This window comes from Rattus rattus, chromosome 5, assembly GCF_011064425.1.
Source record: "Rattus rattus isolate New Zealand chromosome 5, Rrattus_CSIRO_v1, whole genome shotgun sequence".
Classification (NCBI taxonomy): domain Eukaryota; kingdom Metazoa; phylum Chordata; class Mammalia; order Rodentia; family Muridae; genus Rattus; species Rattus rattus.
This window is the reverse complement of record NC_046158.1, coordinates 78,660,630-78,680,758: the sequence shown is the minus strand read 5'-3', so window position 1 is coordinate 78,680,758 and position 20,129 is coordinate 78,660,630. Positions and strand designations below refer to the sequence as shown.

The 20,129-nt window shown below is 36.3% G+C and overlaps 1 non-coding gene and 1 gene segment (V, D, J or C); both read right to left on the bottom strand.

Annotated features, from left to right (window-relative positions):
* Nucleotides 1-475: 475 nt before the first annotated feature.
* LOC116902483 lies at nt 476-580 on the bottom strand. The gene has a single exon (XR_004388099.1). It is a non-coding gene; the product is annotated as a U6 spliceosomal RNA (small nuclear RNA).
* Nucleotides 581-10,121: 9,541 nt separating this feature from the next.
* Nucleotides 10,122-10,620, bottom strand: LOC116900912. The segment is given in 2 exon segments: nt 10,122-10,444; nt 10,572-10,620. Coding segments are annotated over 2 exon segments (372 nt in total).
* Nucleotides 10,621-20,129: the final 9,509 nt, after the last annotated feature.

Here is a 20,129-nt window from a genome sequence, read left to right as displayed (position 1 = left end):
TTTGGGTTTGTTGTGAGATTATTTTCTTGTATTTATTGACTGTAGTTTTGCACCTTGTTATAGAGTTTTCTTTCTATTATCCTCTGTAGGACTGGATTGGTAGAAAGATATTGTGTAAGTTTGGTTTGGTCATGGAATATCTTGGTTTCTCCCTCTATGGTATTTGAGAGTTTTGCTGGGTATAGTAGCCTGGGCTCACAATTTTATTGTCTTCAGGTCTGTTTGACATCTGTCCAAAATCTTCTTGCTTTTAGAGACTCTGCTGAGAAGTCTGGTCTAATTCTCATAGGTCTGCCCTTATATGTTACTTGAACTTTCTCCCTTACTGATTTCAATACTTTTTCTTTGTTCTGTGCATTTGGTGTTTTATTATTTTGTAACAGGGAGAATTTAATTTCTGGTGCCATCTGTTTGGTGTTCTGTGGTTTTCTTGTATGTTTATGGGCATCTCTTTTTTAGATTAGGGAAGTTGTCTAAAAATATGGAATGCTTCATGAATCTGTGTGTCAACCTTGAGTAGGAGCCATGATAATTCTCTGTATTGTCCCAATTTTAGATTATGTGCTGCCAAAGTGAGCACCAGTGTGACTATCTTTTGAGAAATCTCACTATTTCACATATTTCTATAGATAATACATTATGGATGCAAGGAAATTTTAACCAGCAGTCCAAAAATTAGATTATAGATGGAATGTAGTATTATTAGATTTAAGACAATGGAATGTGCTGGAAGATGAGACTCCACCATAGTATAAAGGGACTGATTTAGTGTGTCCAGAGACTGACACAGGGAACTAAGGAACAGAAACCAAGACTACTTGGCATCATCAGAGCCCAGTTCTCCTACCAAAGCAAATATTGGGTATCCAAACATCACCAGAAAAGCAAGATTTGGATTTAAAATCACATTTCATAATGATGATGGAGGACTTTAAGAAAGACATAAATAATATCCTTAGAAAAATATGGGACAACTCAATTAAACCACTAGAAACCCTACAAGAACAAACACAAAATCGTGTAAAGAATTACAGGAAAACACAACCTAAAAGGTGAAGGAATTGAAGAAATCCATACAAAATTTAAAAATGAATATATAAACAATAAAGAAAGAACAAAGGGAAACAAATGTGGAAACAGAAAACCTAGGGAAGAGATCAGGAGTCATAGATACAAGCATCACCAAGAGAGTACAAGAGATGTAGAAGAGAGAATATCAGAGGTAGAAAACAATGACATAACCATAAAAGATAATGTAAAATGCAAAATGGTCCTAGCCGAAAGCATCCAGGAAATCCAGGACACAATGAGAAGATCAAACCTAAGAATAATATGTATAGAAGAGAATGAAGACTCCTAATTAAAGGCCCGGTACCCATCTTCAACAAAATTATTGAAGAAAACTACACTAACCGAAAGAAAGAGATGCCCATAAACATACAAGAAACCTGTAGAATTCCAAATAGATTGGATCAGAGAGTCACATAAGAGTCAAAACACCAAATGCACAAAACAGAAAAAAGCAGTAAGGGGAAAAGGTCTAGCAACATAGAAAAGCAGACCTATAAGAACTAGAGCAGACCTTTCACCAGAGACTATGAATGTTAGAAGATCCTGCACAGATGTCATACAGAGAATAAGAGAACACAGATGCCAGTCCAAGCTATTATACCAGCAAAACTCTCAATTAATATAGATGGAGAAATCAATATATTCAATCTCAAAATCAAATTTATACAATATCTTTCTACAAATCCAGCCCTACAAAAGATAATAGATGGAAAAGTCCAACACAAGGAGGGAAACTACACCCAAGCAAAAGCAAGAGAATAAACTCTTGCAACAAAACCAAAATAAGAGACACACAAAAACATAATTCCACCTCTAACAATGAAAATAACAGGCAGCAATAATCACAATTCCTTAATACCTCTTAAAATCGATGGACTCAATTCCCCAATAAAAATATATAGACTAACAGACTGTATACATAAAGAGGACTCAGCATTTTGTTGCATACAAGAAACACACCTCAGGACAAAGACAGACACTGCCTTATAGTCAAAGTCTGAAAAATAAATTTCCAAGGAAATGGTCCAAAGAAATAACCTGGTGTAGCCATTCTAATATCGAATAAAATTGACTTGCAACCAAACTTCATCAACTTCATATTTATCACAGAAAAAATCCACAAAGATGAACTCTCAATCCTATTTATCTATTCTGCAAATGCAAGGGCAACTACATCCATAAAAGAAACCTTACTAAAGCTCAAAGCACACATTGACCTCGCAAGATAATAGTAGAAGATTTCATCACCCCACTCCCATCAATGGACAGATCATGGAAACAGAAATTAAACAGAGACATAGGAAAACTGATAAAAGTTATGAAACAAATGGATTTAACAAAGATTTATAGAACATTTCATTCAAAAACAAAAGGATATACCTTCTTCTTCTTAGGACCTCATGCTACTTACCCCAAAATTGACCATATAATTGGTCACAAAACAGGCCCAAACAGATATAAGAAGGTTGAAATAATTTTGTGCATCCTATCAGATCACCACAGACTAAGGCTGGTCCTCAATAACAACAATGACAACAGAAAGCCCACATGTACATTGAAGTTCAACAAAACTCTACTCAATAATAACTTGGTTAAGGAAGAAATAAAAAAAGAAATTAAAGACTTTTTAGAATTTAATGGAAGTGAAAGAACAATAAACCCAAACTTATGGGAAAAAAATGAAAGGAGATCTAAGAGGAAAACTCATACCTCTGTGTGCCTCCAAAAAACACCAGGGAGAGAGCATGCATTAGCATCTTGATAGCACACATGAATGCTCTGAAACAAGAAAAGCAAATATATGCAAGGGGAGTAGAAGGCAGGAAATAATCAAAGTCAAAAATGAACTAAACCAAGTAGAAACAAAGATAACTATACAAAGAATCAACAAAACCAGGAGCTGGTTCTTTAAGAAAATTAAGAAGAATGATAAACCATTAAGCAGATTAACCAGAGGGCACAGAAAGTGTAACCAAATTAAGAAAATCAGAAGTGACAAGGGAGACATAACAACAGAATCTGGGAAAATTCCAAAAAAAAATATCATCAGACCTACTACAAAAGCTTATATTCAACATAACTTAATAATCATGAGGAAGTGGACAATTCCCTCAACAAATACCAGGTATCAAAGTTAAATCAGGATAGATGAAACATCTAAACCGTCCTATAACTCCTAAAGAAATACAAGCAGTTATCAAAAATGTCACAAAAACAATAATAACAACAACAAACAAAAGAGCCCAGGAACGGATGGGTTTTGCATTGAATTCTATCAGACCTTCATAGAAGACCTCATAACGATACTGTCCAAACTATTCTACAAGATATAAACAGACAGAGAGCTACCTAATTTCTTCTATGAAGCTAGAGTTACACTTATACATAAACTACACAAAGATCCAACAAAGAAAGAGAACTTCAGACCAATTTCCCTTATGAACATCGACGCAAAAATACTCAACAAAATTCTGGCAAACCGAATCCAAGAGCACATCAAAACAATCATCCACCATGATCAAGTAGGCTTCATCCCAGGCATGCAGGGATGGTTTAATATACGGAAAACCATCAACGTGATCCATTATATAAACAAACTGAAAGAACAAAACCACATGATCATTTCATTAGATGCTGAGAAAGCATTTGACAAAATTCAACACACCTTCATAATAAAAGTCTTGGGAAGATCAGGAATTCAAGGTCCATAACTATACATATAAAAGCAATATACACTAACCAAGTACCTAAGTTCAAACTAAATGGAGAAAAACTTGAAGCAATCCTACTAAAATCAGGGACTAGACAAGGCTGCTCACTCTCTCCCTACTTATTCAATATAGTACTCAAAATCCTAGCCAGAGCAATCAGACAATGAAAGGAGGTCAATTGGTAGGATGAGATGTAAATGGGAAGATTTGGCATAAAATTAAATGTAAAATTCTTTGAAAAGACTTTAGAAAGTTAAACTATAATATAGTGAGAATCTCTAAAACATTAATTAAAAAACGAAATAAGAAAGGATTCTCTGTTGACTCTCTCAGTTGTTAGTCAGATTTAGCACACATACTCATCGTCTTCCTCCTGAAGCATTTCTGATCATGGGACCTGTGACAATAAATTCAAGTTTAAGCATCTGTAGAAAATAAATACACTTCATATGATTGCTCTCTATGTGAATGTTTTGTACCATGCTTCCATAAAACACATCACAGAAGGTGAGTTTTAAGGACACAATGAGAAGTGCAGAAATTATAAACATGAATGTGCTTTTAAAAAGTCCATAACCTACATAAAGTTGTAAATTTCAGAGAATGGTTTTAAGATGTCTCAGCAACTAAGAGGATTTACTGTTCTTGAAGAGGACCTAGATTCATTATCAATATTCACATGATGGCTTGAAATCACTCTAGTTCCACATTGTCCAAATAATTAACCTGAAAATGTACATGTGAGTACGTGTATATGGAATTATTAACTTTTGATATCTTGGAATATTCATGTAGTCAAAAATGGATATTTGCATTCAATAAAAAAAGTAATGAAAAAAGAGGCCACGAATTTAAAAGGGAGTAAGTAGTAATATTTCTGAAGATTTGGAGGGAATAGAGGGCAAATTATCATAATTAAAATGCAATCTCACAAATAAAAATTAGAAAAAGTAGTAGCTGCATCTTCTCAATAACATCTGCAAATACCTGTGAAAAGACTATATAATTATTTATTTATTTCCCAGAATGAGTTTATATCTGAGAGCCTAGGCCACGAAAGGAAACATAATAAGGAAATTCTATACTGTACCAGGCAGAAATCAAAATAAGTGCAACCCACAGACTGGAGCTGTTCTTTTCTGATGAGCATAGTCAACAGATGCACCCATACTGTCTCTCTGATCTCAACCAGCAGAGATCATGGCCTCTTAATGGATCGCTGACCTGGCTGCAGCTGTTCCTAGCCTTTGATGATTGGCTTATACCCAGAGCACAGTCCACTGATGTGAGGATTTCTTTATCCCCAGGTCATACCCTGTGCTAGAGTCAGCCTCACACATGTCACACACAGGCATGAGTGCTTCTAGTCAGATCCTGGGGTCACTGCTGCTCTGGCTTACAGGGAAAGAAGACTGAATAAAATGCAATGTTATACATATGGCTGTTGATAGTGCTCCATGGTCTCCATAAACGTTGTCTTATATATGACATAATAAATTTTGTGTGAATTTGTTTTCAATTTCCAATATCAGGTGCAAGATATGATACCAAGATGACACAGTCTCCTGCCTCTCTACCTGCATCTCTGGGAGAAACTGTCACAATTACATGAAAGACAAGTCAGGATATCAGCAGGTATTTATCAGGGTATCAGTAGAAAGCAGGGAAAACTCCTAAGCTCCTGATCTATGGTGCTGATGTTTTGGAAGATGATGTCCCATCAAGGTTCAGTGGCAGTGGATCTGGCACACAGTTTTCTCTCAAAATCAGCAGCCCACATACTGAAGATGCTGCAATGTGTTACTGCCAACAGGGATACAGTGATCCTCCCACAGTGATTCAAGCCATGGCATAAACCACCCAGGGAAGAAGAGAGAGCACGAGCTTCCACAGTTCTCCTTCTGTGGTCTCCAGCTGCTGTAACTGTTCCCTGTTGCTGAGACATAAAGGTTACTGTGATGATTTTGTACAGAGTTCAGGTGAGCTTTTATATGTCCAAATTTTATATCATGACCTAAGAGGAATCATCCTCACACAAGTTACACACAGACATGAGTGCTCCCACTCAGATAATGGAGTTGCTGCTGCTCTGGCAGTCAGCCACACTGAGAACAGATGATTCTTTGAATCTAAAGTCCATTTTTACTGAAAGAAAGGCTTCCTGATCACATGATTCTCAGCTGTGGGGTCAACTCTCATATGCATGGAAGGGATGAGGTTTTCCTCCATTACCTGTTTGTTCATTTCTATCCTTATTAGGAAGGCAAATATCTCAACTGCTTTTCCATTTCTGTGACAGCAATGTATATATGTATGACCAAGGTAATTCATAAAAGAAAATATTTAATCTTTGAACGTTTGTTTTAAGTGAATTAATCCATTTTGTACGTGGTAGTAAATGTTGCAGCAGGCAGGGAGATGTGATTTGCAGGCATAAGCAGGTGGCTATACACCCAAATCTTCACCATATCAGTACAATTTCAGAGGCATTGATAAGAACAGAATTCTATATACCTGATTTTATTGGTATCAGCATCAGTTGGAATGCATATAGAAAAAGAAAAGCCACCTAAATGAAGTAATTGTTTTGATATAAGGAATTAGAACATGAGTAATAGCCATTAACTTGTTTGGGTGCTCTTTGGACATTAAAGTTGGTAGGAAATAGTATTCTCAATTTCTCCCTTGGAATACAGAGCTCTCTGCCCAGAATATCTGTGTGATCTGTCCATGCTGTGCTCATAAACGTTCCGAAGTTTAGGACTCTCATATATTCACAACAGAAAAGTATAGTGTAGTTACTATTACTGTCTTTCAGAGAACCACAGACACTGTGTGGACTTATAATATGTGTATGTGTTCTTTGAAATATTATCAGTAAGTGTAGCATAATAGTCAAAATCAAAAAAATAAAACAGCCTTAATTAACTCATATAATAAACAAAATCTCCATGAAATATTTTTGGATTGCAAATAAACAGAATAACTAAAGATATCCAAATACAGATATAACTCTAATATTATTCATTAATACCTGAAAATCATATTCTCAAATTAGTCAGTATGCCACTAACCTACTTCAGAGGTAACTTGATAGAAATATGAAATTTCAGGCTATAATGCACATCTACTAATGAAAATCTATATTTTCACAAGGTATCTGTATCAGATTACCATGTTCTGTCAATTGGGTTTTATTCTTAAGATGAAGTGATTTTAATATTCATAATTTAGGACTGTCTATCAACTTTGAGCTCTGATATGACAAGGAAGTGGTTCTCATGTGAAAACTTCAAAATATTTTTTAAAATACTGTGAACTTAACTATATAAGACCTGTTGTATTCATTTTCATGCTCTGGACACTATATTTACATTAATTATCCTTCACTAGACACACTTAAATTAGTGAAATATATTAAAACAGAGGCATATTTTAATTCTTCATGAGTTAGGAGACCACTCTTTCCTCCCTAAGGTTACATGATTCAGGAACATGAAAAAAACAAGATGCATTTTAAAAACTACCAAATAATGGGAGGTTCATTTTTATATCTTTTACAAATTTGCATTGCATGCTGTTGACAAAACATGCTATTTGCAAGCATGTAGGTCTAAGAATACTGAAAAAAGTCTTTTTAAATGAACTCTGATGTTTTAACAGGACATGAACATGAACATACTGTATAGATAGTACTAGAGCCTATATTGTTCAATATCTCTTGATGTGTATTATGTTGCACGAGGACAGGGACGGGACAGATTTTCATGGAAATTCATAAGAAGGCACCCATGAGAACCTTCTGAAAATAACACATATGCTGTCAGAAAATGAAGGGATTTTAATATTTGGTAGATAAGAAAGACTAAAGTGACAGAAAGAAGGAAAGAGGAGAGAAAGAAGGAAAGGGAGTATAGTGTGTATAGAGAGAAAACTTGATTTATTGATTTACTTCCTAATTGTATGTCATTGTTTTTGCCATTTTCTGATGGATGCTAATTAACTAGTTGAGCCTGGGAACAATCACAAGAATTCTGAATAAGAGCCATAATACAGATTTGAAATAAATACAGTGAGAATGAAGAAGAATGTTGGGGTATTATGGCCACAAAGAAGAGAGTGTTACAAAGCCTTAAACAATTAATGGGTAAAATCTCTCTTAAAACGTCTGTGGACCCCAGTTACACCACATTCTGTTCTTGATTGTTTGAACCTGATTTTACAGTTCTTCTTCTTAGAATTAAGAGATTATACCTCCTTCATTTAATATAAGTATTTTAGTAACTTGTAACAAGAGTGCCTGAAACAAGTAATACAAATTTGCCTCAAAGAAAAAAAGAGTGCAAAATATATTAATGGTTGTTTAGCCCTGCTTACCCCAATCACTTCTGGTTTATGTGTACTGAGATCCCAGCCTACTGCATGAATACTTCTTGACTAATATGGTCCAAATTTGTGCATGCATCAGTTATAACCAAGACAAAGCATGGGCATAGAAGTTTCCACTCAATTTCTAGATCTGTGTGTAGTTCTAGGTGAAAAGGATTAATTAATTATAGGGATCATTGCTGCTAGGTCTTTGAGAAAAATTTTATAAGAATATAATTTACTTTGTATGCATTTTCTTTTAGCTTTTCAGGTTTAGGAACTAGATGTGGCGTTCTGAGAACTCCATCTTCACCCTCTCCATCGACATCTAAAAGTAAGGGTCCACGTCACATGTTGCCTGATAGTAATATTTACTTACATTGTCTCTGGATGAAACCAGGAAATGTTTCTAAGTTATGATATATGATGCATTGCATTGACAACGTAGGGTCCTATCAGGACTCAGTAACTGGGACACAGGGACAAATTTCATCTTCAACATCAGTATCCTGGTGCCTGAAAATGTTGAAACTTATAACTGTCAACAAAGCTACAGTGTAGTGTCCTCCAGAGAGTGACTCAAATCCTCAGGTAAGGATAGTAAAGCTGTGCTCCTTTAGCTGTTCTTACTAGTGCTGTCTACTGTTGACAGCATCTTCCATTTGTAACCAGATTTTAAATTTAGTGGGAAGTTTTATTAGAAGGTTCCAGGCAACTAATGTCTAATTAAATCTATAACATCTTCCACATAAATTGACCATGTATGATAATGCTTCTCTTGATTCTCTAAGAAGAGAGAGTTCTGCAACTGAAGTATCTATTTAAACATCATCTGTGATGTACACAGAAACACATAAGCATATATATATAATATATTATAATTATATAATATAATTATGTTAGTATTAGTTATAATAATATATTATACATATATAATATAATTATATTAGTAATTATAATATAATTATAATATGTTATACTTATACATTATATATGTAATTATATGCAACACAGCTCAATCAGCCAAGAGGGTCTTTGGGGAAGGAGTGAGGATTAAAAAAAAAAAAAAGAAAAGAGCTGGAGAGATGGCTCAGCGGTTAAGAGCTCCGACTGCTCTTCCAGAGGTCCTGAGTTCAATTCCCAGCAACCAAATGGTGGCTCACAACCATCTGTATTGAGGTCTGGTGTGTCTGAAGACAGCTACAGTGTATTCGTATACATTAAATAAATAAATAAATCTTAAAAAGAAAAGAAAAGAAAAGACAAAAGACAACTCTATAACACGACTTCTGAAAGTTCTGAAGCTGAACTTGAAGACGGTTTGATATTTTCCAGTCTGCTTCTATATTATTCTAGGTACATACACAGAATATGTTCAGTCCTGAGACATAAACAAAGTAGTCAACATGGCATAAACAGAGTAGTTAAGGAACAAACAAAGAACAAACAAAGGCCCAAAGGTTACTGTTTTCAGAATCTTAAGGAGACTCATCAAGATACAAAGAACACATTCCTCAGCTGTATTCATATTGAGACTTCTTCCCTCCTATCCCAAAGTCAAATACCTATCAAATTCTTAGATGGTGGTACCAAGGACTCTTTCTCTCTCTCTCCCTCTCCCCTCTCTGCCACATCTCTACCTATGTGTGTGTTTGTGTGTGTGTCTGTGTGTCTGTGTGTCTGTGTGTGTGTGTGTCTGTGTGTGTGTGTGTGTGTGTGTGTGTGTGTGTGTGTGTGTGTGTGTGTGTGTGTGTGTAAAGTTATTTTTTTCTTGGGAACTATGAGAAGCATGCCCTGTTTTAATGCTCTTTTTTGGAAGAAAAATTAGGATATGAAAGTTACTCTGATCCTCATGCAAAAGCATCACATTGACCTTTGAATTTAGCCTAAGCGAAACAGTCTCAGCAGCCAGAGACACCAGAACAAGCATTTCCAGTAGAGTGGGCTCTCACTTCTGCTTCCCTGGGTGGTTTATGTCATGGCCTGAATCACCGTGGGAGGAGTACTATAACGCTGTAGACAGTAATAGATTCCAATATCTTCAACCTGTAGTCTGCTGATCTTAAGAGAAAACTGTGTGCCAGATCTACTGCCGCTGAACCTTGATGGGACCCCATCTGCCAAGCTGGTTGCATCATAGATCAGGAGCTGAGGAGATTTCCCTGGTTTCTGCTGATACCATACTAACCAATTACCAATGTCCTGGCTTGCCTGGCATGTGATGGTGACAATTTCTTCCAGAGATGCAGACAGGGAGGCAGGAGACTGTGTCATCTGGATGTCACATTTACCACCTGAGATTGAAAATTGAAAAAGAATTCCCATGCAATTTATCTTGGTATAAGACAGATTTATGGACACCATGCATGGAGCTTACCACACTGATCTGTATAAATTTTCAGTTTATTCAGTCATCCTTACCTGTAAGCCAGAGAAGCAGCAACCCAAGGAGTTGAGTGGGCACGTTCATGTTTCTGTGTAACATGTGTGAAGCTGACTCCAGCACAGGGTGAGACCTGACTATAAAGAAGTCAACTGAGCAGTGGGCTGGGCTCTGAACACATGCAAATCAGTAAACTGTAGGAATGACCATGGCACTGGTCAGGTCAGTGACTCATTAGAGGCCTGTGGTCCTCTTATATTTTAGATCAGAGAGCCAGTACAGGTTTATTTTGGTTTATTTGTAGAGAATGTGCTCCTCTTTGGATAGCAATAGCAGCAGCAGCAGCAGCAGCAGCAGCAGCAGCAAGCAGCAGCAGGAGCAGCAGCAACAACAACAACAACGAATCACCAGTCTATGAGATGCATATTGTTTTGATTTTTGTCATATTCATTATAGGATTTTCTCTTTTATTTCTCTTATAGCATGGTCTGGAACCTACAATACAGTTTAAACAGTATATAAATGCTTATAGGGCAAATTCATATTTACCTGTGAAGGTTATTGAGGTGGTGTAGCTTCATCATTATTTTTTTTGCTTACATGTGAGATTGAAATCTAATAATAAATTTTATCTCTTATGCTTCTTCTCTGTAAAATCTCCAAAGTATCCCTTCTTCCAGTACTTGTAACTCATCACCTCTTTTTCCATTAATTTTTATTGCATAAGTGCATGTACTTACACACACACACACACATACACACAAACATACACACAAAGAGACAAACACACACATATATTCTTATCTATAAACAATTGAGTTAGTATAATGTTACACACACAGATATATATATACATATATATAAATACAAATATATATACAAATATATATATTTTTCAGGATTGATCATTATCATTTGCTTTTACATTGTTTCAGTTTTCAAAATGGGTGTGATTTTGAGTTTTGTGAAAATATTATTTCTCTGGGAGAGAATACAAGATACAAGCTTTTCTGGTTGCTAACTAAAGGATATGCTGACTTGGGGAAATGGTTTTATCTTTGTGTTTTTAGAAAATGAGCCCTGGATCCAATCCTTAGCACCACAAGAAAAAACTACTTTGTTAAATGTCATTTAACTACAGCAACTAAATATAAACTTAGTTTTTGAAATACAAAAGAAAAAGAAAAGGAAAGGTGATTAGGATCTAGATATCTCCCTGAACTATATGGATTATATTTGATAGAAGGGTACACCTGGAATAACTAGATTCAAAGGAATAAAACAACAAAAAGAATTTAATCCTAACCATTCTGTACACACTACACAGACTGATAAAATCCATACAGATATCTTGATGATACTAAAATTTTGTTTTGAGATTCATATATTAGAGAATGTTCAGCTTTGGTGAGTTTCATCATCAGACATGCTGAACTGACCTGCTTGATCTCCAGATCTTGAAGACTTTCAGCCATATCCAGTCAGGATAAACACAGAGACTACACTGATCGTTGGTGTGGACTTCTTAAGGTCTGACCAGGTTCCTAATTTTTCCTACCTCCACCCCCCAAGATATCTCAATGTCCATACCCAGCCTGAAGAAGTTGTGAAGTGTTGTCGACTCAATGTCCTGGACTTGGGGGTTTTGGGGTGGTTGTTTTGAGGTTGTTATTCTGGGGAATTTAGAAATTATCATATTTTAACAGAGATTTCTAATCTAGAAATGACTGTTCAGCCATAATGTTATTTGGTAGAAATCCTTTTATTCATTCCTAAATCGAAGTTATAATCTCTGACATTGGTACATAATTTATGTAATACAAATTTAAGGATTTAATTGATATCAATTTCTTATTGATATAAAATTGTGATTGATATTGTTACTCTCATACAGACATTATACCTATACAATATATTTAAATATACAAGACTTAGACCCTGTCTTATAACTGCTATTATAAACTGCTTTTAAGTGATTAAGCAGTATGAATTAAGGGCCAGATATTAAATTCATAGCTCTGAGTTTACAATTAGAGTATTTTCAAGATAATTTTTAGAAATAGCTAAGAGTAGTTATTGGATAACAATCTACATTACTTTACATGAATAGATGGTTTTCAGAAATGTCAGAAATTCATAAAATGTGACATTTAATGTTGTTTATTCTTTTGTTGTTGAGAAAAATCTGTTCCTAGAAGCAGATCCCCTATTTGGATTGAAAAAAATGAGTGTCTCTACCAACAGGTGAGGTAGTAAGTTGTGGCTAGGTAGCCACTGGGCAGAAATTGCCTATTTCATCTGCAGACAAGTTACTGTTCAAGAAATGACACACTACACAGAAGAGTTGACTGATAATCTCTGCCAATCCAGAATAATCAGCTCTTCAAAATTCTGTTACATAGCTCTGTCAGATGATCCTGGGCCAGAAGGCTGAAGCCTGATGTTTATATATATTGCTAACAAGGGAATGGACAGGTTGGCAGTTGTCTCTTCAACTTGTCTCAGTTTGGTAAGCCGAGTTAGGCTTCCTTTATTTTCAGATAGTATTGGTCGTTCTTAGACTTCTGATCGGGTTGAAGAATAGTTACTCAGGCGATTCAACATTGAGAATACACACTTAATTACATAATTTCAGATAGTATACAAGATAGCCAAGATATAACACATGAATTTGAAGCCTTTCTTGGGGAGAGTTAGGATAGAATAGATAGGTAGATTATCGAGTATTCCATTGAATTGACAAAAATGATGACTTGGGTGTTAGGTATATTTTATACTTTAAAATCATAGAATGGTAATAGTTGTGCTCAGCTTACATCTGAGAGAAAAGTTCTTTTTTTAATTATACAGAAAGGGTAAAATTTGGATTGGTGTCTACTTGCAGGTGAAGGCAGGCGCAAGATATAGCAATGGCTGTGATTAGGTGGCGAAAAAGTAAGGTTGGCACACAATTTTCGAGAAAGGAGACAGGAGGGGAAGAAGAGATGAACCAAGATGGAGGCAAAGAAGGACGATCCAGATCTGTGTGGCCTTAAAGTACCACAGTAGTTATGAATATTTCATAAGGGAGGGATTTTATAGGACAATTTGTCTTATCTATATGCATAGTTTATATCAATATTAATTGGCTTTTAGTTTATTGTGTGGATATTTTGTAGAATGAGAATTTATTGATATAAATCTACTTGACAAATTACAAGCTTATTGAGTTTTGATTTTAATGGGTTACTGAGAGTTGTGACAATAACTACATGGGCAGACGCTGTGAAAATGAGCAGACTCTACACCAAAAGATGCATGAGATAGTCAGTCTCTGTATGGAACTCGCATGGAATCAAGTGGTGTGAACTAGAGGGATGGTGAGATCTCTGCAGAGCCCAGAGGATACTTGGCAGCAACAGGGAATAGAAATTGAGAACTTAGTGAGTCCAGCGGAGACATTTTACTGGTTCAGATGAAAATACACACTAGACACCATGAGGCCCTATGGTGCAATCACCAGCATGGGATAGTGTCTTGCTTTTTATTTATATCATTTACTACTACATATAATTAAGATACATCCCAGAACAGTATTTTCTTACTTCCTAGGATTAAGAATTGGACTGCTCAGGTGTGTGTTTCTCCACATATTTATCTATGAAAGGCTATGCAGAATGTTCATTAAAGCTGCTGATCATTTTCAAGAAGAAACAGTCTCAAGTGTAGTCCAAAAGGTTTTTGTTTGCTTGTTTTTATATTTTGTTTTTTGGGGTTTTTTTGAGTATAATACAATCTGCCATTTATCATTGTCTGCTATTTTCTTGAGTTCCTTTTGAACAAAGATCCAACTCTACCTTAATTTTAAGAATATTTCCAGCAGGGGAAGCCAATGACACTTGTCTATCACTTGATTCAGCCTGTCAATCACTGTAACAGTAGGAATTGGACAAAAGAGAAAATTTTAGTTTCTTATGCATTGGCATTCAATTCTTCTATTCCTTTCAGGATCGGTGTGGCACTTGTTTACTTCCCTATACACCCATTGTTCTCCAGTTCAGAGCAAATACAGCTGTGTGATTGCATAACCATACTGAAATCCAAAATCTCCATCCTGATCTCAAAACCTCAGTATAGGCAGTGAAAAGATCACCAAAGTGTGACATTTCATTGGATATTGAGAAGTCTCTTTTGCCCATTATTTTTATCCTGAATATTGCTAATGGTATGAACTTATGAAAATGAACTATTGAGACACTAGACCTTATCATCTTTATATTTGGGACCGTAGATACGGCTATGAAACAAATTGAGTGTGAATTTCATATCTACTGTGCCTCTAGTCTCCTATGTGGAAAAGACCCTTGTGCTGTCTTCAGACTAAATGAATAAACCTTAGTGTGTGGTTACCCTTTATCCTTCAGGAGTGAATACACATAACACACCACAATCATAGATCACTGTATTATAATTAAACAAACATTCTTAGTGACTGTGTGTTTTTCTTTTTCTTTTTTCTTTTATTTTTAATTGGTTATTTTATTAATTGTCATTTCAAATGTTATCCCCCTCTGCATGTTCACCTCCAATCCCACCCATACCCTGCTTCCTTCCTCTTGCCTTTATGAGGGTGCTCTTCCACCTTCCTACCCACTCCTGTCTCAAGGCCTTAGCATTACTCTGTCCTGGCTCATCAAACCCCCACAGGTCAAAGGGGATCCTATCCCATTGATGCCAGATACAGTCATCCTCTGCTACACATGTCATGGGTCCCCTGATATGTTCTCTTTCGTTAGTGGTTTAGATCCTGGGAGCTTTGGGTGGTCTGGTTGGTTGATACTGTTGTTCTTCCTAAGTGGTTGAAAACACCTTCAGCTCCTTCAGTCCTTCCCTTATGTTATCCACTGGGGTCCCCATACTCACTCCAATGTTTGGCTGTGTGCATTCACATATGTATTGTTCAGGCTCTGGCAGACCCTCTCAGGGCACAGCTATACCAGGCTCTGTCAGCAAGTACTTCATGGCATCAGCAATAATGTCTTGGTTTGGTATCTGAAGATGGATGGATTCATAGGAAGAGAATCCCTAGATAACCTTTCGTACATTTCTCTTCAACTATTATATTAATCCTGCCAACACATAAGCATGGGAGTTCCTTCCATGTTCTCAAATCTTGTTCAGTTTCTTTCATCAGAGTCTTGAGGTTCTTGCCATAGAAATATTCCACTTTCTTGGTTAGCGTCACACCAAGATATTTCACATTATTTGTGACTATTGTAAAGGACATGGTTTCCCTGATTTTTTTCTCAGTCAGTTTATCCTTTGAGTAGTGAAAGGCTTCCTTTTGTTTGAGTTAATTTAGTATCCAGACACTTTGCTGAACTTGTTTAACAGCAATAGCAGTTCTCTCGTGGATGTTTTTGTTTCACTTATATATACTACCATATTATCAGCAAATAGGATTATCTCGACTTCCTTCTTTATCATTTGTATCCCTTTGATCATTTGTTGCCTAATTGCTCTTACTCTAACTTCAAGTACTATATTGAATTGATGAGGGAGAGTGGACAGCCTTGTCTTGTCCCTGATTTTAGTGAGATTGCTTCAAGATTGCCCCATTTAGTTTGATGTTAGCTATTTTCTGGCTGTATATGGTTTTCGTTATAATTAGTAAGGACCTTGAATTTCTATGCTCTCCAAAACTTTTGACATGAAATTGTTGTTGTAAAAATATAAAAATAAAAATGTATTGTTGGTCTTTTACCCCGCTAGGTCCTCACTGTGGTGCCCCAAGATATCTGCTAGATATCTTGGCAGAAACACAGCCCAGCCACACACTTTCTTACACTCAAACTCTCACATAAAAGAACACACAACACAATAATCTTAGATCCAATTGGTAAGATATAATTGCCCACTTAAACATACAAAGACCAGTACTATCCATCCCTTGAGAACATTAATAACAACCTGTAAATACACAGAGCAGAATCTTAACATCACCTGCCATGGCTTCTCCCCTCTCTCCGTCTCTCCGTCTCCTCTCTCTATTAGTCTCCTTCTCTTCCTTCAAACTTCTCTCCCACCCATCCTTCCTTCTCCTCCAATGACAGGCCTCCTTCTATCCTGTACCTGCCTCACCTGTGACATCATCCTACATTTCACCCTTTTTGTCTAATTAAAAAAAAAAACCTTTCTCTCAAATATAAGCTGAGCACAACTACTATCACTTTGTAATTAAGAGCATAAAATATATCTAATACCCAGTCCAACACTATATCAGTTAAACAGAACATTTAGTTATCCATTCCAGCTTAAGAAAGGCTTAAAATTTGTATTGTATCTTGGCTAGCTTGTATACTACCTGATAACTATCCAATAAAATATGTATATTAGAGTTAAACAGCCTGATAGGCTATGAGACTATAATCAGTCTTCAATCCCATCAGAAATCTGAGAATGACTAAATATCTATACAAAAAGGAAGCCTAACACGGCTTCCAGAACTGAGAGGTTGTAGAGACAAATCACTACTAGCACAGTCCCCTGCTAACAACATGTGAGCGCAAGTCTTCAGCCTTCTGTCCCAAAATCAACTGACAGACTCTTGAAATGCAGATTTTGAAGGGCTGATCACCCTGTCTTGGCAGAATTTATCAGTCAACTACTCTGCATAATTTGTCCTTTTCTGGACAGTATTAGTCTGCAGATGAAACAGGCAGTTTTGTGTAGAGTCTGCCTAGCCACAAAGTATTGCCTCACCTGGAGGTAGGGATGTTCAAATCCTTCCTTAAATCCACCAAAGGGGAACTGTTAGGAGCACATATGTCTCAACAAAAGATAAATAACTTTAAATCTCAAATTTTGTGGATTTCTGACGTTTTTGAAAACCATCTATCTATATAAGACAATCTGGACTGTTGTCTTTATATCTTAATAATATCTTGAAAGTTCTCTCACAAAGTCAGTAATATGTTTGCTATTTGGCCCTTAACTCACATGTGTAATCAACTAAGAAGTTTGTAATGACGTCATAGAAGGACTTGCTTTAAACCTTGTACTTTTAAACTTTTAACAAATAAATTCTATATCAAGGCAAAGATATGATTTTAGCTTAGTTAACAAATAAGATTACGACTGTATAACTTCATCTACCTAATTCCTCTCTGTTAAATTACGACCATTTCTAAATTCCTCATAAAAACAACTTTAAAATAACCACTTTCAGGCCCCCAATGTCCAGGGAATTGGGGTGACGACTCCTCCATAACTTCTTCAAGCTGTACATGGGCGTTGAGATATCCTTAGGGGTAGGGTGTAGGAAGAATGAAGCAAATGCTGTAGCAGGATGTGTCCTGACTGGACCCAGATGAAAGTTCTTGAGACCAGGATTCCAAGTAGGCACACTCTGTAAAATACAACTCTCAAAACAAAATTTAGAATCGAGATATCTTTTTGTATGAATCTCTTGAATAATTTTTTCAGGTGGTCTACCTCTATAAAATCTGATCAGTATGATCTGTGAGGTTTCCAGAGCCTAATCACATTTTTTAAAAGCACAAAGACAAAATCTTTCTCCCAAAATACTGTGTTCCTTAGTCTGTAACCAGAAAAGCTTGTATCTTGCACTCTCTCCCAGAGTAACAATATAACCATAAACTCAAAGTCACACCCATCATGAAGACTAAACAATTTTTTTTAAAAAAAGAAGTAAGCTAAGCAATGAGCCTGTTAGGCTTTTGTACTCTACAACATGAGGAAATTAACCCAAAATTCCCGTGGAGCCCACGTTAAGAGAATTCGAGCTTCTTGTTGTGGTAAATATCAAAAGTAATCACAAACCCTTGCTAGCCGTCATCAATGAGCCATATGGCCTTTAGGTGGGGGTAATTCATAAAACAAACCAAATATCTTTTATCAATTCCAGTATCAATAAGCAACACATCAAACCATGAATTTGACCCAAAATATCTCAATCTGTCAAACTCTCTACCCGGAGCCACAGATTTTTATTTAAGTTTAATAACTTCTATAATATATGCCTGCATTCACTCTCCTTAGTTTTACAGACATTTCATCAGAACTCTCTACTTGGAGGTAGTGACTAATTTTTCCCTATCTAGGTTGTGAACTGTGGATGAAAATCACCACATGATTTGGGTAATCTCTTTACTCTCCTGAAAACAAACCTAAACACCTTCTATCAATTCTAATACCAATAAACAACTTAAAACTCAGGAATTTAACCCAAAATATATCCATCTGTTAAGCTCTCTACCCAAAGCCACAAATTTTTCTTTAACCTTAATAACTTAAATATATGCCTGCGGGGTTGGGGATTTAGCTCAGTGGTAGAGCGCTTGCCTAGGAAGCTCAAGGCCCTGGGTTCGGTCCCCAGCTCCGGAAAAAAAAAAATATATATATATATGCCTGCATTCACTCTCCTTGGTGTTACAGACATTTAATCACAAGTCTCTATTTGGAGTTAGTGACTAATTTTTCCCTATCTAAGTTCTGAACCATGGATGAAAATCCCCACCTGATTGAGATAATCTCTTATTCTCTTCTTTCTAAAAACAAACTCAATTAAGAAGTAGCTTGTCTAACTAGGATTTCAACCCAAAATTCCTGTGGAGCCCACGTTAAAAAGAATATGAGTATCCTGAAGGACTTTCTAAACAACTTTCTTTAAAAAGCAGCTTTTAATCTCTAACTCTCTGAGCTGCCAATACTTATCACACAGCAGGAGACCTACAGCCTGCCAGCCCAGGTGGCTTCCCCATTTCTTTGTTTGAATTCCCACTCTTAAGATATCACATGAGTCAACATGGCACTGGCCTCCTCTTACTTAGAAAATAAAAACTTTCTCTCAACTCTTAGGATTACTAGTGGATTCTTGCCCATCACATTGGCTCGCCATCTATTGTTGTAAAAATATAAAATGAAAAGTATTGGTGTCTTTTACCCTGCTAGGTCCTCACTGTGGTGCCCCAAAATATCTGCTTGACAGAAACACAGCCCAGCCACACACTTTCTTACACTCAAACCCTCACATAAAAGAACACGCAACACAACAATCTTAGATCCAATGGGTAAAATATGATTGCCCACTTAAACATACAAAGACTGGTACTATCCATCCCTTGAGAACATTAATAACAACCTGTAAATACACAGAGCAGAATCTTAACATCACCTGCCATGGCTTCTCCCCTCTCTCCGTCTCTCCGTCTCCTCTCTCCCCTAGTCTCCTCCTCTTCCTTCAAACTTCTCTCCCGCCCATCCTTCCTTCTCCTCCAATGACAGGCCTCCTTCTATCCTGTACCTGCCTCACCTGTGACATCATCCTACATGAAATGGTGTTCTATATTGTCAAAAGCTTTCTCAGAATATAATGAGATGAATATGCGTTTTTTTTTTCCTTTGAGTTTGGTTACATGGTGAAAGCTGTCAATAGATTTCTGTATATTTATACATGCATGCATCACTGTATGAACTCTATTGGTCTTGATGGATGATCATTTTAATGTGTCATTGGATTCAGTGTATTAGAATATTATTGAGTATTTTGGCATCAATATTCATAAGGGAAATTGATCTATAGATCTCTTTGTTAG